The 23,979-nt window shown below is 38.6% G+C and overlaps 1 protein-coding gene and 1 pseudogene across 5 annotated transcripts in view; one reads left to right on the top strand and one right to left on the bottom strand.

Moving 5' to 3' along the window:
* Positions 1 to 23,979, top strand: part of JAK2 (Janus kinase 2) — a 143,870-nt gene that overhangs the window by 96,922 nt on the left and 22,969 nt on the right. For all 5 annotated transcript variants that reach the window (XM_054500549.2, XM_054500545.2, XM_063649551.1 and 2 more), the window contains exons 18-21: positions 550 to 686; positions 8,577 to 8,766; positions 9,369 to 9,493; positions 9,658 to 9,830. In XM_054500549.2, coding sequence (XP_054356524.1) covers positions 550 to 686; positions 8,577 to 8,766; positions 9,369 to 9,493; positions 9,658 to 9,830 — 625 coding nt within the window. The remainder of the gene's footprint in view (positions 1 to 549; positions 687 to 8,576; positions 8,767 to 9,368; positions 9,494 to 9,657; positions 9,831 to 23,979) is intronic.
* Positions 3,807 to 8,444, bottom strand: LOC129043693 (all trans-polyprenyl-diphosphate synthase PDSS1-like; annotated as a pseudogene).

Below are 23,979 nucleotides of genomic sequence, written 5' to 3'. Positions count from 1 at the left end.
GAGCCACTGCCCCCGGCCAAAAAGACCTTTTCTTTCAGTAACCTAATTTTAGTTTTCCATTTAATGAGTTGTAAATTATAGTATTTTTTTTTTTGCTTAAATTGACTTTTAAAAAACAATTCTATTTAACATTTCTCATATTTTATAATTGATTGATTTTCTAAACATGAGCTGTATTTGTTTTGGTTTGTTCTCTCCTTTTTCAAAATACTGAGCTGAAATGCATGTGTTTGACCTATAGGTGCTTTCTACACCAGTACTACTCACCTTTCTCACAATAAATATCAGTATATTACCTTACTTTATGAATATTAAAACTACTTATTTTGGAAAACAAATATTTATCCTTTGCAAAGTCTCTCTTGAAGGCCTGTCAGATTATGGGTAATGATTAAAGGCTCCCCTTAATATAATCGAAACTATTTGAGTTTCCCTGTATCATTTAGTATTTGTAACTCACGATTATTTTGGTCAACTTGAATGTGTATCAGTTTAGTCCACAGAATGTTATTTGCTAATTTAAGGTGATAATATTCTTCATTTCTCCAGATTATGAACTATTAACAGAAAATGACATGTTACCAAATATGAGGATAGGTGCCCTAGGGTTTTCTGGTGCCTTTGAAGACCGGGATCCTACACAGTTTGAAGAGAGACATTTGAAATTTCTACAGCAACTTGGCAAGGTAAATTGTCAGAAGTTTTTCAAATAGAGTATAATCATTTCATTTAGGAAAAACTTAAGAGCATTTCTAAAGTTCACTTTCTACAGCATTTTAAGGAGTGCTTGTAGAACAAAAAGGTTTGGTTGTCAGATGTTGGAGAAATGCTGTGTTAAATAAACAGCTATCTTTAGTGAATGAAGGGGGTCAGCCCCTCCCACCTGTGGGTAATTCTCGTCAGGTGGGATGAGAGACTGAGAAAAGAAATAAGACACAGAGACAAAGTATAGAGAAAGAAAAGTGGGCCAGGGGACCAGTGCTCAGCATATGGAGGACCCACACCGGCACTGGTCTCTGAGTTTCCTCAGTATTTATTACTATTTTCACTATCTCAGCAAGAGGAATGCGACAGGAGAGCAGGGTGATAGTGGGGAGAAGATCAGCAAGAAAACATGTGAGGAAAGGAATCTGTGTCACAAATAAGTTCAAGGGAAGGTACTATGCCTGGATGTGCACATAGGCCAGATTTATGCTTCTCTCCATCCAAACATCTCAGTGGAGTAAAGAATAATAAAGCAGCATTGCTGCCAACATGTCTCGCCTCCCGCCACAGGGCAGTTTTTCTCCTATCTCAGAAATGAACAAATGTACAATCGGGTTTTATACCAAGACATTCAGTTCCCAGGGGCAGGCAGGAGACAGTGGCCTTCCTCTTTTACTAATCCTCCCCAGCACAGACCCTTCACGGATGTCGGGCTGGGGGACGGTCAGGTCTTTCCCATCCCACGAGGCCATATTTCAGACTATCACATGGGGAGAAACCTTGGACAATACCCGGCTTTCCAGGGCAGAGGTCCCTGCGGCTTTCCGCAGTGCATTGTGCCCCTGGTTTATTGATACTGGAGAATGGTGATGATTTTTACCAAGCATACTGCCTGTACACATTTTGTTAACAAGGCACATCCTACACAGCCCTAGCCTTAAACCTTGATTCCATACAACACATGTTTTTGTGAGCTTAAGGTTGGTGCAAAGTTACAGATTAACAGCATCTCAGGGCAAAGCAATTGTTCAGGGTACAGGTCAAAATGGAATTTCTTATGTCTTCCTTTTCTACATAGACACAGTAACACGCTGATCTCTCTTTCTTTTCCCTATAACTGAAGAACTTTGCAGAGGCTTTAATATGTAATGTGCTTGGAACATCTTCAAGAGGATGATGAATTAGGCAGTATTACTCAAATTGACTTGACCAAGAGACTGTTCCTTGGTAGCAGGAGTTCACTGTAAGTGATTCAGTGAAATAGAGAAAGGAATACATAAGCTTTTCTACCTGCCTTTCTGCCTTTAGTCATCTCAGGGAGAATTAATCTTATTGCTTAGGGTCTAGGATTTTGACTGTGCCATATTCACTAGCAGAGGCTCTGTCTATTAAAACGTCAGACAGTCATGTATAACCTACATATTATAAGTAAGACCAGGGAATGCTCAGTTCTTAGTAGGTCCAACCATAGCAGTAAGCTCTTTCTCGCATAAGCTTGCTAGGATAAGGTTCTCACTAGTAAATACCATGTTAGTGTTGTCTGTTATTATCAGCTATTCCTAAATTCATATTTTCCTGAAATATCTCCAGATGTCATTGATTTTCCTCTTTTCTGGGAACTTATAGCATTTATTGTTTCTTCTATACGACTTAATCACAGTCTTCTGCTGTTTATTAGATCTTGGTTTTTGTTTGCTTGCCTTTTTTTTCCTTGACTTAAAAAAAGTTCCTTTAGATCCCAACAGATTACTAGGCACACAATTTTGTCATATATTATCAAAACAATGGAATATATACTGGTATTTAAGAAGTAGACATAACAAAGAATACATCAAAAGATCACTAATTTAGGTTAACAAAAGGGAAACAGCAGACTAAATTATAAAGTTATCTTTTCAAGTAATTTTTTCTAGTTATGAAAGTGATATAGATACTGCTTATAGAGAAATTGGAAAATATTACAATGAAGATACGTTCCATTTGTTGTAGTCTCTGCACAACTACACAATTTCTTTCAATAGTGAAACCATTCTATATATACAATTCTATATCTTTCTATTTTTCATATATCAAGATTTTCCCATTATTAATGTTCTTTTGAGACATAATTTTAAGTGAATATACCATAATTTATTTACAACATTCCCCTTTATTGTAATTTTGGGTTAATTTTCTTTTGCTTTTTAACATTTTTAGTGTTTTCCATAGTTCTGTGAGCTTAAAATTCTTTTAAACATAAGTAAATTGAAGAGACTCTAAGGAAGGCATTTTCAAAATATATGTACAATGAAATATGTTTCTTAGTAATTTAGTTTGTAGGAAATGAAAGGAAAATGGTGTAATCATTAGTCAGTCATAGATATTTTAATGTGGATATTTCCTATCTGGATTTAACACCATAATTTTACTTTCATCTTTGTTTGTGTTCAGTGGTTTGTCTAGCTATTTGTACTGCCTTATTGAAACAATCAAAATGCCATTCCTACAAAAATGATTGCATGTTACCTTTTCATTTTATAAAAATTAGCTACCGCATCCCTTTGTTATCCTTTTCAATTAGTGGTATGGTGAAAATATTCCAAAGAGAGATATATATTTAAAATTATTTTCATATGTTTTAAGCCAAGAGAAATAATGGTATTTTTTTTATTTTTTAAAAAATATTTTCATACTGTTGTAAAAGGAGCCAAGAAACTGTTGTGAAATCTTTTCTTTTGCTGCTTGAAATCTAGAGTGTTTTTGCTTTCTTCCTTTATCCTCAAGCCCACATATACTTACATTCTTTTTTTTTTAAATTTTAACATGGATTATTTGTGTAATAGCCTTACATGTGGATATTAACAGTGTAAACAGTACCACATATAACCATCAAGATACCTCAGTTAGAATTTATAGGACTAGAATGACAGATTCAGATGGTTTAATTACATTTAAAAAGTTTTCTGAAAAAACTTTTGCAATAAAACAAAAAAATTGCCCATCAATGTTTGATATCTTTTAAAATGATTTTTGGTTATCTGCACATGAAGCAAACAAAGTGTATTCCACAAAATTCTTTAGGCACACTCTGAGATAGCTGCCAGAAAGAACAGAAAGAATTGTCATTTATGTCTTGTGAGTACAATTTCTGAAAGTTGAATGAGGGTGTCTCTTTCTGGGGATGGTGGAAGTTTACTGATCTCTCTTATTGCTTCATGGCAGTACTGCTGGGTGAGGTAGGTTGTTTGTTGCACACCATCACTCTAATACATACTGTGGAGCTCTGTCTACATCTCCCGGCAAACTGAACCATCTCATGATCATAGCATTCATTTCTGGGAACTGCTGACAGGCAAACAGGACAGGACCAGTGGCTAACCTGAGATTCACATCAGCTGATGTTGGTTTGCCTATGTTAGAACATGAGGTGAAGTCCAATACATCATCTATTAGCTGAAAAGCTATTCCTACATTTTTTCCATACTGATAGGCGATCTCATGCACCACTGGGTCGGGGCATCCTAGAACAGAGACTGCTTTACAACTGTTGGCTATCAGGCTCGTAGTGTTCTTGAAGGTCTTTTCAAGGTATTGTGCAAATCTTTCATTCTGATTTTCTTTTGACCTGAGCTGAAGAAATTCACAACACACCAAATCTTCAATAACTTGGGTTAAAATAGATATAACAGTTGTATTTCCAGTTTGTGCCCCAGCTATAGATGCTACAGAAAGAATTAAATCTCCAGCAAGGACAGTCTTCTTTTCACCTCAGATCTTGTGTGTTTTCCTTTTCAAGAACTTGCATCATCAATAACGTCATCGTGAACAAGACTAGCAGTGTGGATCATTTCTGCAATTAAGGCTGTGGCTCGCTGGCTAGCTTGCACATGTCGGGAGTTATTGTGATGACTATTACATGCTTGGGCCATTAGTACCACAATAATTGGTCGAAAGGCTTTTCCTTTTACATCAAAGTAGTACTCAGACATTTCCTTAAGTTCTGTTGTTGATATGAGCAGTTCCTTTCTAATGCCCTCATACAGACCTTTCAAGTCTCTCCAACCGAGTTTGAAAGGATCGGTGTATTTCTCACCGCTGTATGTTTTGCCGTACGGGGTTGTGTGATGAAACTGTGATATACTATATACATTTGGACAGGCAGGTGTTAAATGCTTCACAAGATTAAAATAGGGTATCTGAGACAAGTCAAGTCCCTTCCGCCTATGAGCCTGCGCGGGCATTGGCAGCGGTGCGCGGGCATTGGCAGCGGCGCGCGGCCCGCAAGGGTCGGGGAGCGGTCTCCGCGCCACCGGTCTCCAGGAACAGCCGCGCCGCCCCCGCAAACCGCCACCGCCACCGCCACCAGCGCGAGGCCATGGTCGGAGTCTGAAAGTCGTGGCATGATGGCGGCTCCGCCTCTGGCACGCGATCCTCCTGCCAGGACCTGGAGCCTGAAACCTCTTATATTCTTTATATCCTTTACCTTCTCACTTCACTCCTAGCTGTTTTGAAATCCTCTTTATTCCTTTTTCCTCCATGGTGCAGATGTGGGATTCAGAGATCAGGATCTTAGTGCGACTACTTTGAAATTATCAGCATCATTCTTAATCTTCTCTGAATATGATCTTTATTTTCCTCTCTTCCCATCATTAGCTAACATCTTGGTCCACATTCCTTGAATACTTTTACTACTCATTGTTTTCTCGTCACCTTACCTCCTGCCATTATTTTGGATGCCCTTCCAATACTTAAAAAAAAAAAAAATTCCTTGGCTTCTCTACCCCAAAGTTATGATTATGTTAAATGAGTTCATTTTGAACTCTATAATCCCGTGTAATAACCTTACTTAGGAAATTTCCTACCCTGAAATCTCCCTATCTGACTATAACTTTATAGCCTTTGGCTTTTTTCAACATAAATGCCTTCTTTTTGATATCTTTGGTATTGCTAGTGTCTTTCACACTTTCTTCTTATTGGAACGTAAATTGGTGACCCTTTCTAGAGAGCTTCTCATAGAGCAGTTTGTATCAAGGGCCTTTAAATGTTCATATCTTTTAAACTACTTTTGCTGGTATCCACAATTATATCACCCTCCCACTTCCCTTGATTATCTGCTTCACTTTCCCTATTATTTCCTAGTACGGGAACAACACAACTTAGCATTTTTAAAATTGTGCTTCCATCCCTCAAACACTATAAGAAAAAAATCAGATATAAATCTTTATTGTTTTCATTGAAAATTGGTTTCCAACATTGGTTAGGCACTTATGACTCTTACTGGTTGTATTAGTCTGTGGTTAGGCACTTACGACTCTTACTGGCTATATTAGTCTGTTCTCACGCTGCTAATAAAGACATACCCGAGACTGGGTAATTTATAAAGGAAAGAGGTTTAATTGACTCGCAGTTACCCATGGCTGGGGAGGCCTCAGGACACTTACAGTCATGGCAGAAGGCACCTCTTCACAGGGCAGCAGGAGAGAGAATGAGTGCCAGCAGGGGAAATGCCAGATGCTTACAAACCATCAGATCTCATGAGAAGTCACTATCACGAGAACAGCATGGAGGAAACCACCCCCATGATTCAGTTGCCTCCCACCAGGTCCCTCCAATGACATGTGGGGATTATGGGGTTTACAATTCAAGATGAGATTTGAGTGAGGACACTGCCAAACCATATCACTGGTAGTTCTTTTACTCCCCCTTACTTGATTTCTTTTCTGGTCCTATCTCAAACCCTTCTGGTTTTCTATCTTAAATCTTTCTTTTCGCTGTATTTTTCTTCATCTCCTTCTTCCATAAGAAAAACAGAGGCATTCCGAATTAAAAGTGAGACTGATTTTTGCCTATCAAAGTGACAAAGATTTAGAAAAAGTATGATGATCATTGTCGGCAGGGATGTGATAAAATACACATTTTCCCACTGCTTATTGGAACATCAAATGGTAACCACTGCCAGAGAGCTTCTAATGCAGTGTGTATCAAGGCCCTTTGAAGTGTTCTTATCTTTTGAACAGTTAATTAAGTATCCTTAATAGAGATGTACACAAATATTTATTTATAAGAATATTATTGCAATAACATGACTGTATTTAAAAATTTTTCTTAGTGTACATTTATGTTTCCAATGTTAAAAATTAGTGCATTCGTGTGACAATATACAATAATTAAAAATCATTAATTTCAAGGAATATATAGTGGCACTAGAAAATAAGTTTTATGAACACATTGTTAAGTAGAGGGAAAGAAGATAAAACTTATTTCCTACTTTTGTTTTCTCAAATGTGTTTTGGAATAATTTCTCACAACAGCCTCATGAGATAGACATTTTATTATTCTCCACTTTAAGGAAGAAAAACGTCATTTTAGGGAGTTGTTAATTGTCCACGGTCACAGAGAGAGCAAGTTGTAGATCAATATTCTAGTTCCAATCTGACTTGAGAGTCCTGGGTCTTGAGAGTCCTCGGTCTATCCACCTTGTTGTGTGGCCTTCTAAACTGTGTAATTAAGAGATTTAACTTTGAGCCTACATGGTCTAGGTTTTTTAAAAAATTGACTTCAAGTACATAACTGAAAATATAGTCATTTAGAATCTTATAACTCAAGAACTACATTGTTTTATCCTGTAAGAATGCAATAATATCCAAAATACACTAATTTGATTAATATCAAAAACCTATACTTTATTTAAATGTTATAGCAACTTACCAATTCTATGTAGTTAATGAGTTTTAGGTAAAAAGAGTGGATTTCTTTAAAGACATCTTCAAAAAAAAAAAATGTAGAGTCATCCTATAGGCTAAAAGTTTCTTACTTCTTAATTTGCTTTGGCTGCTATAACAAAATACCATAGACTGGGTAGCTTAAACATCAGAAATTTATTTCTGTCAACTCCAGGGCCTGGAAAGTCTGAGATCGAAGTTCTGGCAGGGATTGGTTTCTAGTGAGGTTTCTTCTTGGCTTGCAGATGGCTGTCTTCTTGCTGTGTCCTCACATGGGAGAGAGAGATTGCTCCCCATGTCTCTTCCTCTTATAAGGGCACTAGCCTTGTCACATTAGGGTTCCACCCTTATAACCTAATTTAACTTCTATCACCTCCTCACAAGGCCCTATCTCCAAATACAGTCATATTGGGGGTTAAGGCTTCATTATATAAATTTTGGGTAGGGGGTCACTGACATTTAGCCCGTTAACAGACACATTCCATCCATATCACTGACAGTGATATCAAAAGATATTTTGTAAAAAAGGAAAATTCTTCCTGGAAGTTAGTGACAAAAGTTTAGGAATCCTTAGCATGTCCCTTGGCTTATCTTGATAATTAATGCTCATCATTTATTTAAATGCTTTTTTGAAGTAATTTATATTTCAACCTGTAATTCCTTTTGAAGAAATTAAATTTATAGGTTTACTACCCACCTGTTGAGATAGTATTTCCTTTTCTTGTTCTAAGAGTTCCTTAATATAAGCTTAAAGATAGTCTGCTGCTGGGCACGGTGGTTCATGCCTGTAATCCCAGCACTTTGGGAGGCCGAGGCGGGTGGATCACCAGGTCAGGAGATCAAGACAATCCTGGCTAACACAGCGAAACCCCGTCTCTACTAAATATACAAAAAATTAGCTGGGCGTATTGGCGGGCACCTGTATTCCCAGCTACTGGGGAGGCTGAGGCAGGAGAATGGCGTGAACCCAGGGGGTGGAGCTTGCAGTGAGCCGAGATTGTGCCAGTGCACTCCAACCTGGGCGACAGAGTGAGACTCCGTCTCAAAGAAAAAAAAAAAAAAAAGACAGTCCGCTAATTCTAGCTACTAGAATTTTCTATATAATTCTAATTTATTTGTAATTTGCCTTGAAAACTTGGTATTTCCATCCTAATGTGATGTGTCATTTAGGGTAATTTTGGGAGTGTGGAGATGTGCCGGTATGACCCTCTACAGGACAACACTGGGGAGGTGGTGGCTGTAAAAAAGCTTCAGCATAGTACTGAAGAGCACCTAAGAGACTTTGAAAGGGAAATTGAAATCCTGAAATCCCTACAGCATGACAACATTGTAAAGTACAAGGGAGTGTGCTACAGTGCTGGTAAGCTGCCCATTGAAACCTATTTTAAATTCAAGGTATGTCTTTGCCATCCTGTGTAATAGAAACGTAGAGTGTCTTAACGATCTGGACTTATGCCAGTGCCCAGAGGGAGAGGCATTCTATAATGACTAGAGATTGTGTTTGGTGATCATGGACTATAACTATGGGAAGTATTTGGCTAGTTGGTTAAACATTCTTTTCACCTCTTGCTTAAGCTTACCAAGAAAGTATTTTTAAAGGAATTGTTTTTGTTTACATTTTCTATAAAAATATTTTTGAATTCAATGTTTTTTGTTCGATATAAATGAGGAGAAAGGAAGTTTTCTCTTCAGTTTATTTTGGTTTGCCTAAAGAGTTATAGAAAACTGAAACGCAAATAGTTTCAAAGCTTTTATTCAAAACTTGTTTTTGTTTTTATTTATTCAAAAGTTTTTGATTCAAAAAGACTATGTTCTTAACAACTATATCACCTTTAATGTATAATAAAGTTTTGTCATCTTAGATTTTATATATGTTTAAGCCATTTATGTATGATAGTTTTCTAATATTTAATCAGTATAATATGGCAGAGTAAAACATTATTTCCACCTTTATGTTAATAGGTCGGCGTAATCTAAAATTAATTATGGAATATTTACCATATGGGAGTTTACGAGACTATCTTCAAAAACATAAAGAACGGATAGATCACAAAAAACTTCTGCAGTACACATCTCAGATATGCAAGGTAACTAATATCCTGATTGCTGTAGATGAAGCAACTGTGTTGAAGTAGATGTTAGGAAATCATCTAGACGTTTTCATAGATAATAAAGGGAATATATAGGGTTAAGACCATTTAAATTGTTTATGTTTATAAAACTAGCTGAAAGAAAAATGTTTTATCCATAGGGTATGGAGTATCTTGGTACAAAAAGGTATATCCACAGGGATCTGGCAACGAGAAATATATTGGTGGAGAATGAGAACAGAGTTAAAATTGGAGATTTTGGGTTAACCAAAGTCTTGCCACAAGACAAAGAATACTATAAAGTAAAAGAGCCTGGTGAAAGTCCCATATTCTGGTGAGTATATTTCAGTATGATAAATGAAATTTTAGAGCACAGACTTCAAACTTTATTGTTGTTATTTAATAGTTTGCCATTTCTATATTTACAGTAACAGTGAACATTTAAGTCTTTTAAGTCTTACATTTAACTTTTTTTTTTTTTAGGTCTTATAGTCATGGTTATAGTCCATGTGGGAAAATGGCATATGCTTTATTTCTATTAAGTGTTTTCTTGTTTATAGGGATTGTAAGTTTTTCTTCAAAACTGTCTCCTATTTATGGAGGCTTAGGGCTAATTATTAGTGGTGCTGTGGGTTGTGGTATTGTGTTGAATTTTGGGGGGGCTTTCATGGGGTTAGTAGTCTTTTTTATTTGCTTGGGTGGTATAATGGTTATTTTTGGTGATACTCCAGTGATAGCTATTGAGGAGTATCCTGAAACATGAGGGTCAAGTACTGATATTTGAGGGGCCTTATTATTAGGATTATTAATAGAGTTGATATTGGTTTGGTGAATAGTTGAATATGATGGGGTGGTGATCACGGTTGATTTTAATAGCATAGGGAGTTGATTAATTTTTGAGGGGGAGAGGTTGATTCATGAGGATTTTGTAGGTGCAGCTGCCTTGTATAGTTATGGGTGTTGGTTGGTGGTTGCTGGTTGATCATTGTTAGTATTTTTGTTGCAATTGAAATTACTCAGGGTGATAGATTAGATAATTAATAGTAGAGTTTAGGCCTTTTTGGTCGGATACAGTAATGGAGGCTAAAGTTTGGGTTCATGAAATGGTTTTTGGTATAGACTTTTCTAGTCAAACTGGGTCTAGTAGAAGTGAAGCTAGATTTTGGCTTGTGAATAGGCTTAAGTGGGGGGGCTGAATGGTGAATTGTAGCTGAATAAAAACCTAGTATATTGGAGAAGTTAAATGTCTATAATGGGTACTTTAAGGTTGTTAGTTATGAAATTAAACTCTATTGCTAGTAAGAGACCTAGGGTGGTTACACCTAGGGCTGTGAGCTTTAGGTAGAGTGGTATAGTTGTTTGGGGGGATGAAGTAGGGATAATACTGTTAGTGATGAAGAATCCGGCAAAGATACTGCCGATTGCTAGGTGCTTAACTGAGTTAATTAGGAGAGGATTATCATTAATAACAATCAGAGTTGTAAAACAAGGTTGTCCTATTAGAGCACCTAAGGTTATAAATGGGCTACATTTTCTACCCCAGAAAATCTCACGACAACCTTTATGAAATCTAACGGCTCACAAGGAGGATTTAGCAGTAAACCAAGAGTAGAGTGCTTGGTTGAATAAGGCCACGAAGCACGCACACACTGCCTGTCACCCTCCTCAAATACCATTATAGAAATATTATTTAAATTCTCTACACATGAATAGAGGAGATAAGTCATAATATGGCAAGTGTACTGGAAAGTGCGCTTGGACAAACAAAGTGTCACTTAACCCAAAGCATCCAGCTTACACCCGGAAGATTTCATCACAACCTGATCACTTTGAGCCAACCCGAGCCCCAAACCTCACTAAAAATACTATTAAACCATCGTAATCAAACCATTTACCTTAGACAAAAGTATAGGCAATAGAAGTTCTTATCTTGGCACAATAGATACAGTACCGTAATGGAAGGATGAAAGAACTGAGCAGAGACAAGCCCTTATACCTTCTGCATAATGTATTAAGTAGAAATAACTTTACACAGCGATAGCCAACTCCCCCAAAACCAAACGAGCTATGAAAGAATGGCTGAAAGAGCGTACTCACCTACGTAGCAAAATAGTGGGAAGATTCATGAGTAGTGGTGATAAGCCTACCAAGCCTGGTGGTAGCTGGTTGTCTAAGATAGAATCTTAGTTCAACTTTAAACTTACCCACAGAATTACTTAATCTCCCTGTAAGCTTAACTGTTAATCTAAAGAGGGACAGCTCTTTAGACCCTAGGAACCAACCTTCCTACAGAGAGTACAAAATAATATCGCCATAGTTGGCCCCAAAGCAGCCAACAATTAAGAAAGTGTTCATGCTCAACATCCAAGTAACTTAAATTCTAATCACTCTACTGAACTCCTAACATTACACTGGTCTAATCTATTATTTAATAGAAGCAATAATGTTAATATAAATAACATGAAAATATTCTCCACTGCATAAGCTTACATCAGACCAGAATAACCCACTGACAGTTAACAGCCAGATATTTTACAATAAGCACCCTATTATTTATACTGTTAATCCAACACAGGCATGCTCTAAGGAAATATTACAAAAAAAGAAACTAGGCAAATCTTACCCCACCTGTTTACCAAAAACATCACCTCTAGCATTACCAGTATTAGAGGCACTGCCTGCCCAGTGACATATGTTCAACGACCGCCATATCCTGACCTTGCAAAGGTAGCATAATCACTTGTTCTCTAAATAGGGACTTAGAAGAATGGCCACATGAGGGTTCAGCTGTCTCTTACTTTTAATCAGTAGAATCTGACCTATTTGGTGAAGAGGCGCTTATAAGCAAATAAGATGAGAAGACCCCATAGCACTTTAATTCATTAATGCAAATAAAAACTCAAAAAGCCTATAGGCCTTAACCTACTATCTCTGCATTAAAAATTTTGGTTGGGGTGACCTCATAGCATATTCAACCTCTGAACAACCTAAACTAAGACCACAGTAGTCTAAGTGAGTTAATACACATTGACCCAATAATTTGATCAACAGAACAAGTTACCCTAGGGATAACAGTGCAATCCTATTCTATCATATCAATAATAGGGTTTACGACCTCGATGTTGGATCAGGACATCCTAATGGTGTAGCCACTATTAAGGGTTCGTTTATTCAACAATTAAAGTCCTACGTGATCTGATTTCAGACCGGAGTAATCCAGGTTGGTTTCTATCTGTTTAACATTTCTCCTAGTACGAAAGGACAAGAGAAATAGGGCCCACTTCATAAAGTGCCCTCCCCCCATAAATGATGGTATCTCAATCTAGGAAATCACCACACACCCTACCCAAGAACAGGGTTTCTTAAGATGGCAGAGCCTGGCAATAGCATAAAACGTAAAACTTTACAATCAGAGGTTCAACTCCCCTTCTTAACAATATGCCTATAATTAACCTTTTCCTACTTATTATTCCCACTCTAATCGCTATAGCATTCCTTACACTTAACAGTTATGCAAAGGACCTAATACCATAGGCCCCTGTGGACTGCTTCAACCATTTGCTGACCCAATAAAACTTTTCACCAAAGAACCCTTACGACCCTCAACGTCTGCTGTTACCCTTTATATCATTGCCCCCAACCCTGGCCCTTTCTATCACCCTCCTCTTCTGGAGTCCCCTTCCTATACCCGATCCCCTAATTAATTTTAATATAGGTCTCTTATTTATTCTAGCCACATCAAGCCTAGCAGTCTATTCCATTCTATGATCAGGATAAGCATCCAATTCAAATTATGTACTAATCGGCACATTACGAGCTGTGGCCCAGACAATTTCATATGAAGTCACCCTAGCCGTTATCCTGCTATCACTACTCAAAATTACTCTGACCGCTCCTGCCATCATGACCCTTAGCCATAACATGATTTATTTCCACACTAGCAAAAACTAACTGAGCCTCTTTTGACTTAACAGAAAGAGAATCAGAACTAGTTTCAGGCTTCAGTGTCGAATATGCTGCAAGTTCATTTGCCCTCTTCTTTATAGCAGAATATATGAATATTATTGTAATAAATGCCCTGACTACTATTTTTCTAGGAGTACTACACACTATGTATTCACCAGAACTCTATATCATAAATTTCATTACCAAGACCCTCCTTTATAACCACCCTGTTTTTATGAATCCAAACAGCATACCTCCAATTCTGCTACAACCAACTCATATACCTTTTATGAAAAAATTTCCTACCACTTACATTAGCATTCTGCATATGATATATCTCAATGCCGTTTCTAATTTCCAGCATTCCACCCCAAACATAGGAAATATGTCTGACAAAAGAATTACTTTGATAGAGTAAACAACAGAGGTTAAAATCCTCTTATTTCTGGAACTATAGGAATTGAACCTATCCCTGAGACTCCAAAATTCTCCATGCTACCTATTAAACCATATCCTAAAGTAAGTTCAGCTAAATAAGCTATCGGGCCCATACTCCTGAAAATGTTGGTTATACCCTTCCCGTACTAATTAATCCATTAGCTCAACTTATTATCTCTCTTACTATTTTCACAGGAACCCTTATTACAATGCTAGGCTCACACTGATTTCTTATCTGAACAGGCCTAGGAATAAATATACTAGTTCTTACCCCCATCTTGGTTAAAAAATAAATCTCTGCTCTACAGAAGCAGCCGCCAAATATTTTCTTACACAAGCAACTGCATCTATAATTCTCATGATGGGTATCCTTTTCAACAACCCATCCTCCGGGCAATGGACAATAATAAACGCTACTAATCAATTTTCATCCTTAATAATAACAGCCCTAGTAATAAAACTAGGAATAGCCCCCTTTCACTTCTGAGTCCCAGAAGTAACCCAAGGAACTTCTCTAATGTCTGGCATACTTCTCCCCACATGACAAAAACTAGCCCCTATCTCGATTATATTTCAAATTTTCCCATCAATAAACACGACCAGTCTCCTATTACAATCCTATCCATTATCGTAAGTGGTTGAGGAGGACTTAGTCAAACACAATTCTGCAAAATCTTAACCTACTCCTCAATTACTCATATAGGTTGAATGATACCAGTACTAACTTATAATCCAAACATTACCATTATAAATCTGATTATTTACCTTATTTTAACAACTACCACATTTCTAGCACTTAGCCTAAGTATAAGCACTACAACCCTGTCACTATCTCACACTTGAAACAAACTGACATGATTAACACCTATAGTTTCACTAATTCTACTATCCCTAGGAGGTTTACCTCCATTAACAGGATTTTTGCGTAAATGAGTGATCATTCAAGAATTTTCAAAAAACAATAGTCTTATTACCCCAACCATTATAGCTATCATAACACTACTCAACCTGTACTTTTATATATGCCTAATTTACTCCATCTCAATGACAATATTCCCCACATCCAATAATATGAAAATAAAATGACAATTCAAAAACACAAAACCCATATTACTCCTCCGTCCACTTGTTTCTTCTACCTTCCTCTTACCTGTCTCTCCACTGATTCTCGTTATAACTTAGAAATTTAGGTTAAATAAGACCAGGGACCTTCAAAGCCCTGGCTTATAATTCACTTAGTAAGTGAATTATACTTAATTTCTGTAACAAACCCAAGGACTGCAAAACTCTACTCTGCATCAGTTGAACGCAAATCAACCACTTTAATTAAGCTAAGTCCTTGCTAGATTGGTGGAATTCAAACCCGCAAAAATTCAGTTAACAGCTAAATACCCTAATCAACTGGCTTCAGTCTACTTCTCCCTCCATGTGGGGGGAGGGTGGTAGGCAGGAGAAGCCCTGGCAGGATTGAAGCTGCTCCTTTGAATTTGCAATTCAACATAAAAAATTACCTCAGGGCTGGTAAAAAGAGGTCAAGACCTCTGTCTTTAGATTTACAGTCCAATGCTTACTCAGCCATTTTACCCTTTTTTCCACTTATGTTCATCAATTGCTGATTGTTTTTAACCAATCACAAAGCTATCAGAACACTATACCTGCTATTCGGCGCGTGAGTGGGGATAGTGGGTAACTCCTTAAGCCTTCTAATTTGAGCAGAATTAGGTCAACCAGGAACTCTGCTAGGAGATGACCAGATCTATAATGTTATTGTTACCGCCCACGAATTTGTCATAATCTTTATGGTCATATCAATTATAATTGGGGGTTTTGGCAACTGACTAGTCCCTCTGATAATTGCTGCCCCTGATATGGCATTTCCACGAATAAATAATAATGAGCTTCTCACTTCTCCCCCACTCTTTCCTACTCCTACTTGCATCCTCAATAGAAGCCAGTGCTGGAACTGGCTCAACAGTTTATCCCCCTTTAGCTGAAAACCTAACACATGCAGGATCCTTTGTGGGTCTTACCATCTTCTCACTTCACTTGGCAGGTATTCCATTTTAGGAGCCATTAACTTTATTACTACAATTATTAACATAAAGCCCCCAGCCATATCCCAATATCAAACACCCCTTTTCGTCCAACCATTCCTCATTACAGCAATCCTTCTACTCCTTTCTCTCTCAGTCCTAGCTGCTGGCATTACCACACTATTAACTGACCGTAACCTCAACACTACTTTTTGACCCTACTGGTGGGGGTGATCGTATCTTGTATCAACATTTATTCTGATTCTTTGGTCACCCTGAAGTTTATATCCTTATTCTATCAGGCTTTGGGATGATCTCCCATATTGTGATGTATTACTCTGGAAAAAAGGAGCCATTTGGGTATATGGGCATAGTATGAGCCATAATATCTATTGGCTTCTTAGGGTTTATTGTATGAGCACACCATATATTTACAGTAGGAATAGACATAGACACATGAGCATACTTCACCTCCGCTACCATAATTACTGCTATCCCTACTGGCATCAAGGTCTTTAGCTGATTAGCTACACTGCACGGTGGTAACATCAAATGATCTCCCGCAATGTTCTGAGCCCTAGGATTCATCTTCCTTTTCACAGTAGGAGGTCTAATCGGCATTGTACTAGCTAATTCATCACTAGATATTATTTTACACGATACATACTATGTTGTAGCTCATTTCCACTACGTCCTATCAACAGGAGCAGTGTTCGCCATCATAGGAGGCTTTACCACTGGTTCCCCCATTCTCAGGTTATTTGCTTAATCAGACCTACGCTAAAATTCACTTCACCATTATATTCATAGGTGTTAATTTAACCTTTTTCTCACAGCACTTCCTTGGCCTATCCGGTATGCCGCAACGTTATTCCGATTATCCTGATGCATACACCGCATGAAATATTATCTCATCCTTAGGCTCATTTATCTCATTAACAGCAGTTATGCTAACAATTTTTATAATCTGAGAAGCCTTTGTTTCTAAAAGAAAAACTATAACAATTGAACAATCATCTAGTAATTTAGAGTGACTTTATGGCTGTCCACCACCTTACCACACATTCGAAGAGCCAACCTACATTAAATCCTTAAATGAAAAAGAAAGGAATTGAACCTCCAGAAACTGGTTTCAAGCCAATTGAAAACCTCTATGACTTTCTCAATAAGATATTAGTAAATTCATTACATAACTTTGTCAAAGTTAAGTTACAGGCTAAATCCTATATGTCTTAATGGCTCATCCAGTTCAATTAGGCCTTCAAGACGCTACATCCCCTATCATAGAAGAACCGCCCACTTTCCATGACCACGTTCTTATAATTATTTTCCTAATTAGTTCCTGGTTCTATACATTATTTCCATAATGCTCACAACAAAATTAACTCATATTAGCACCACAGATGCCCAAGAAATCGAGACTGTTTGAACTATCTTACCTGCTATTATCTTAATTTTAAGCCCTCTCATCTCTATGTATTCTGTATAAAACAGATGAAGTTAGTAATCCTTCTCTTACCGTCAAAGCAATTGGTCATCAATGATATTGAAGCTATGAATATATAGACTATGAAGAATTAAGCTTCAATTCCTTTTTTTTTTTTTTTTTTTTTTGAGACAGAGTCTCACTCTGTCGCCCAGGCTGCAGTGCAGTGGTGCGATCTCAGCTCACTGCAAGCTCTGCCTCCCGGGTTCACGCCATTCTCCTGCCTCAGCCTCCCGAGTAGCTGGGACTACAGGCGCCCGCCACCATACCTGGGTAATTTTTTTGTATTTTTAGTAGAGACGGGGTTTCACCGTGTTAGCCAGAATGGTCTCGATCTCCTGACCTTGTGTTCCACCCACCTCAGCCTCCCAAAGTGCTGGGATTACAGGCGTGAGCCACCGCACCTGGCTTAAGCTTCAATTCTTATATAACCCCAACACCAGACTTAAAGCCCGGAGAACTTTGACTCCTCGAAGCTGATAACCGAACAATTCTCCCAACAGAAATACCCATCCATACATTAATCTCATCTGAAGACATCCTGCACTCATGAACTATCCCCTTATTAGGCCTCAAAACAGATGCAGTCCCCAGATGCTTAAATCAAACTACCTTAACCACTACACGACCAGGTCTTTACTATGGACAGTGCTCAGAAATTTGTGAATCTAACCAGTTTTATACCTATTGTCCTAGAACTAATCCTCTTAAAATATTTCAAAACCTGATCCACATCCACACTAAAATATCACTGTAAAGCTATTCAGCATTAACCTTTTAAGTTAAAGACTGAGGGAGTCTACACCTCTCTGCAGTGAATGCCTCAACTAGATACTTCCACATGATCCATTATTATTCTGTCAATAATCATAACTTTATTCTCCATTATTCAGTTAAAATTATTAAATTTCACTTATATTATCCCTACACCAAAAATAATCAAAACACAAAAACACAAGGCTTCCTGAGAATTAAAATGAACAAAATCTATTCATCTCTTTTGCTACCCCTACAATTCTAGGCCTACCCGCAGTAGTATTAATCATTCTATTTCCCACTATTTCTAACCTCTAGTCATCAAATTAGTAACCGATTATTTTCTATTCAACAATGATTAGTCCAACCTGCACTAAAACAGATAATAATTCCCCATAACATTAAAGGACAAACCTGATCCCTTATAATAATATCCCTAATTATCTTCACTGCCTCAATGAACCTCCTTGGGCTTCTACCCCATTCATTTACACCAACTATCCAATTATCAATAAACCTGGGTATAGCAATCCCTCTGTGAGCAGGCACAGTAATTACAGTCTTCTGCTTTAAAACGAAAACCTCCTTTGCTGGCTTTTTACCACAGGGCACACCTATGCCACTTATCCCTATACTAGTAATCATTGAAACCATTAGCCTATTTATTCAACCAATAGCATTAGCTGCGCAATTAACAGCCAACATTACAGTCAGTCATCTACTAATACATTTAATTGCAGGAGCCACACTAGTACTATTAACTATTAGTTTTCCCACAGCTTCAGTTGCTTTTATTATTCTAATCCTACTGACTATTCTCAAATTTGCCATAGACCTTATTCAGGCTTATGTCCTCACACTACTAGTAAGCCTTTATCTATATGACAACACATAATGACCCACCAAACACATGCTTGCCATATAGTCAAACCCAGCCCCTGACCACTAACAGAAGCTCTCTCAGCTCTACTAATAACATCTGGCCTGGCCATGTGATTTCACTTTAATTCTACTACTCTTTTAACCCTAGGCCTATTAATCAACACACTAACTGTATACCAATGATGACGTGATATTATCCTAGAAAGTAAATTTCAAGGCCACCATACGACAGTTGTCCAAAAAGGCCTCCAATATGGAATAATTCTATTTATTATCTCAGAAGTATTCTTCTTTGCTGGTTTCTTCTGGGCATTCTATCACTCTAGTCTAGCCCCAATGCCAGAATTAGGAGGACACTGACCCCCCAGCAGGCATTTTCCCCCTCAACCGCTTAGAAGTACCCTTCCTGAATACATCTGTATTACTTGCATCAGGAGGTTCAGTTACTTGGGTTCATCACAGCCTGATAGAAGGAAATCGAAAGCAAATAATTCTAGCACTATCCATCATAATTACCTTAGGTATTTACTTCACCCTCCTACAAATCTCAGTACTTCGAGGCCCCTTTTACTATCTCTGATGGGATCTACGGCTCAACATTCTTTATAGCCACAGGCTTTCATGGATTTCATGTTATTATTGGATCAACATTTCTCACTATCTGCTTCCTCCGCCAATTAAAATATCACTTTACAAGATGTCTGAATAGGAAGAGCTCTGGTCTGCAGCTCCCAGCATGATCGACGCAGAAGATGGTGATTTCCACATTTCCAACTGAGGTACCTGGTTCATCTCATCGGAACTGGTTGCACAGGGGGTACAACCCACAGAGGGCAAGCTGAAGCAGGGTGGGGCATCACCTCACCTGGGAAGCACAAGGGGTTGGGGGATTTCCCTTTCCTAGCCAAGGGAAGCCATGACAGACTGTACCTGGAAAATCAGGACACTCTTGCTCAAATACTGTGCTTTTCCAACGGTCTTACCAAATGGCACACCAGGAGATTATATCCCATGTCTGGCTTGGCAGGTCCCATGCCCACGGAGCCTTGCTCACTGCTAGCACAGCAGTCTGAGATCCACCCACGAGGCAGCAGCCTGGCAGGGGGACGGGCATCCGCCATTGCTGAGGCTTGAGTAGGTAAACAAAGTGGCCAGGGAAGCTCGAACTGGGTGGAGCCCACCACAGCTCTGCAAGGCCTGCTGCCTTTGTAGACCACACCTCTGGGGGCAGGGCATAGCTGAAAAGGCAGCAGAAACTTCTGCAGACTTAAACGTCCCTGTCTGACAGCTCTGAAGAGAGCAGTGTTTCTACCAGCATGGTGTTTGAGCTCTGAGAATGGATAGACTGCCTCAAGTGGGTTCCTGATGCTTGTGTAGCCTAAGTGGGAGACACCTCCCAGTAGGGGCCAACTGACATCTCATACAGGTGGGTGCCTGTCTGGGACGAAGCTTCCAGAGGAAGGATCAGGCAGCAACATTGGCTGTCCTGCAATATTTGGCGTTCTGCCGCCTCCACTGCTGATACCGAGGCAAACAGGGTCTGAAGTGGGCCTCTGGCAAACTCCAACAGACCTTCAGCTGAGGGACCTGACTGTTAGAAGGAAAACTAACAAACAGAAAGGAATAGCATCAACATCAACAAAAAGGGCATCCACACCAAAACCCCATCTGTAGGTTACTAGCACCAAAGACCAAAAGTAGATAAAACCACAAAGATGGGGAGAAACCAGAGCAGAAAAGCTGAAAATTCTAAAAACCAGAGGGCCTCTTCTCCTCCAAAGGATCGCAGCTCCTTGCCAGCAACGGAACAAAGCTGGATGGAGAATGACTTTGACGAGCTGACAGAAGTAGGCTTCAGAAGGTCAGTAATAACAAACTTCTCCAAGCTAAAGGAGGATGTTCAAACCCATCGCAAGGAAGCTAAAAACCTTGAGAAAAGATTAGACGAATGGCTAACTAGAATAAACAGTGGAGAGAAGACCTTAAATGACCTGATGGAGCTGAAAACCACGGCATGAGAACTACATGATGCATGCACAAGCTTCACTAGCCAACTTGATCAAGTGGAAGAAAGGGTATCGTGATTGAAGATCAAATTAATGAAATAAGGCGAGAGGAGAAGTTTAGAGAAAAAAGAGTAAAAAGAAACGAGACAAAGCCTACAAGAAATACAGGACTATGTGAAAAGACCAAATTTACATTTGATTGGTGTACCTGAAAGTGACAGGGAGAATGGAACCAAGCTGGAAAACACTCTTCAGGATATTATCCAGGAGAACTTCCCCGACCTACCAAGGCAGGCCAACTTTCAAATTCAGGAAATACAGAGACCACCACAAAGATACTCCTCAAGAAGAGCAACCCCAAGACACATAATTGTCATATTCACCAAGGTTGAAATGAAGGAAAAAATGTTAAGGGAAGCCAGAGAGAAATGTCGGGTTGCCCACAAAGGGAAGCCCATCACACTAACAGCAGATCTCTCAGCAGAAACTCTACAAGCCAGAAGAGAAGTGGAGGCCAATATTCAACATTCTTAGAGAAAAGAATTTGCAACCCAGAATTTCATATCCAGCCACACTAAGCTTCATAAGTGAAGGAGAAATAAAATCCTTTACAGACAAGCAAATGCTGAGAGATTTTGTCATTACCAGGCCTGCCTTACAAGATCTCCTGAAGGAGGCACTAAACATGGAAAGGAACAACCAGTACCAGCCACTGCAAAAACATGCCAAATTGTAAAGACCATTGATGATAGGAGGAAACAGCATCAACTAACGGGCAAAATAACCAGCTAACATCATAATAACAGGTTCAAATTCACACCTAACAATATTAACCTTAAATGTAAATGGGCTGAATGCCCCAATTAAAAGACACAAACTGGCAAACTGGATAAAGATTGAAGACCCATCACTGTGCTGTATTCAGGAGACCAATCTCATGTGCAGAGAAACACGTGGGCTCAAAATAAAGAGATGGAGGAAGATCTACCAAGCAAATGGAAAGCAAAAAAAAAAAGCAGGGGTTGCCATCCTGGTCTCTGAAAAAAAAGACTTTAAACCAACAAAGATCAAAAGAGACAAAGAAGGCCATTACATAATGGTAAAAGGATCAACTGGGCAAGAAGAGCTAACTATCCTAAATATATAAGTACCCAATACAGCAGCACCCAGATTCATAAAGCAAGTCCTTAGAGACCTACAAAGAGACCTAGACTCCCACACAATAATAATGGGAGACTTTAACACCTCTCTGTCAATAACAGACAGATCAATGAGACAGGAGGTTAACAAGGATATCCAGGACTTGAACTCAGCTCTGCACCATGTGAACCTAATAGACATCTACAGAACCCTCCACCCCAAATCAACAGAATATACATTCTTCTCAGCACGACATCACACTTATTCCAAAATAGACTACATAGAAGTAAAGCACTTCTCACCAAACGTAAAAGAACAGATATCACAACAAACTGGCTCTCAGAGCACAGTGCAATCAAATTAGAACTCAGGACTAAGAAACTCACTCAAAACCGCACAACTTCATGGAAATTGATCAACCTGCTCCTGAATGACTACTGAGTAAATAATACAATGAAGACAGATATAAAGATGTTCTTTGAAACCAATGAGAACAAAGACACAGCATACCAGAATCTCTGGGACACATTTAAAGCAGTGTGTAGAGGGAAATTTATAGCACTAAATGCCCACAAGAGAAAGCAGGAAAGCTCTAAAATCGACACCCTAACATCATAATTAAAAGAACTAGAGAAGCAAAAGCAAACATTCAAAAGCTAGCAGAAGGCAAGAAATAACTAAGATCAGAGCAGAACTGAAGGAAATAGAGACACAACTCTTCAAAAAATCAATGAATCCAGAAGCTGGTTTTTTGAAAAGATCAACAAGATAGATACACTGCTAGCAAGACTAATAAAGAAGAAAAGAGAGGAGAATCAAATAGATGCAGTAAAAAATGATAAAGGGGATATCACCACCGATCCCACAGAAATACAAACTACCATCAGAGAATACTATAGAAAATCTAGAAGAAATGGATAAATTCCTGGACACATACACCCTCCCAAGACTAAACCAGGAAGAAGTTGAATCTCTGAATAGACCAATAACAGGCTCTGAAATTGAGGCAATAATTAATAGCCTACCAACCAAAAAAAGTCCAGGACCAGATGGACTCACAGCCGAATTCTCCTAGAGGTACAAAGAGGAGCTGGTACCATTCCTTCTGAAACTATTCCAATCAATGGAAAAAGAGGGAATCCTCCCTAACTCATTTTATGAAGCCAGCATCATCCCGATACCAAAGCCTAGCAGAGACACCACAAAAAAAAGAATTTTAGACCAATATCCCTGATGAACATCGATGTGAAAATCCTCAATAAAATACTGGCAAACCCAATCCAGCAGCACATCCAAAAGCTTATCAACCACGATCAAGTCGGCTTCATCTCTAGGATGCAAGGCTGGTTCAACATTTGCAAATCAATAAACGTAATCCATAAAATAAACAGAACCAATGACAAAAACCACATGATTATGTCAGTGGATGCACAAAAGGCCTTTGACAAAATTCTACAGCCCTTCATGCTAAAAACTCTCAATAAACTAGATATTGATGGAATGTATCTCAAAATAATAAGAGCTATTTATGACAAACTCACAGCCAATATCATACTGAATGGGCAAAAACTGGAAGCATTCCCTTTGAAAACTGGTACAAGACAGGGATGCCCTCTCTCAGCATTCCTATTCAACACAGTGTTGGAAGTTCTGGCCAGGGCAATCAGGCAAGAGAAAGAAATAAAGGGTATTCAATTAGGAAAAGAGGAAGTCAAATTGTCCCTGTTTGCAGATGACATGACTGTATTTTTAGAAAACTCGGTCGTCTCAGCCCAAAATCTCCTTAAGCTGATAAGC

This window comes from Pongo pygmaeus, chromosome 13 (assembly GCF_028885625.2).
Source record: "Pongo pygmaeus isolate AG05252 chromosome 13, NHGRI_mPonPyg2-v2.0_pri, whole genome shotgun sequence".
In the NCBI taxonomy this organism is placed as follows: domain Eukaryota; kingdom Metazoa; phylum Chordata; class Mammalia; order Primates; family Hominidae; genus Pongo; species Pongo pygmaeus.
The sequence above is the reverse complement of the archived record's forward strand: the minus strand, read 5'-3'. Positions and strand labels throughout refer to the sequence as shown.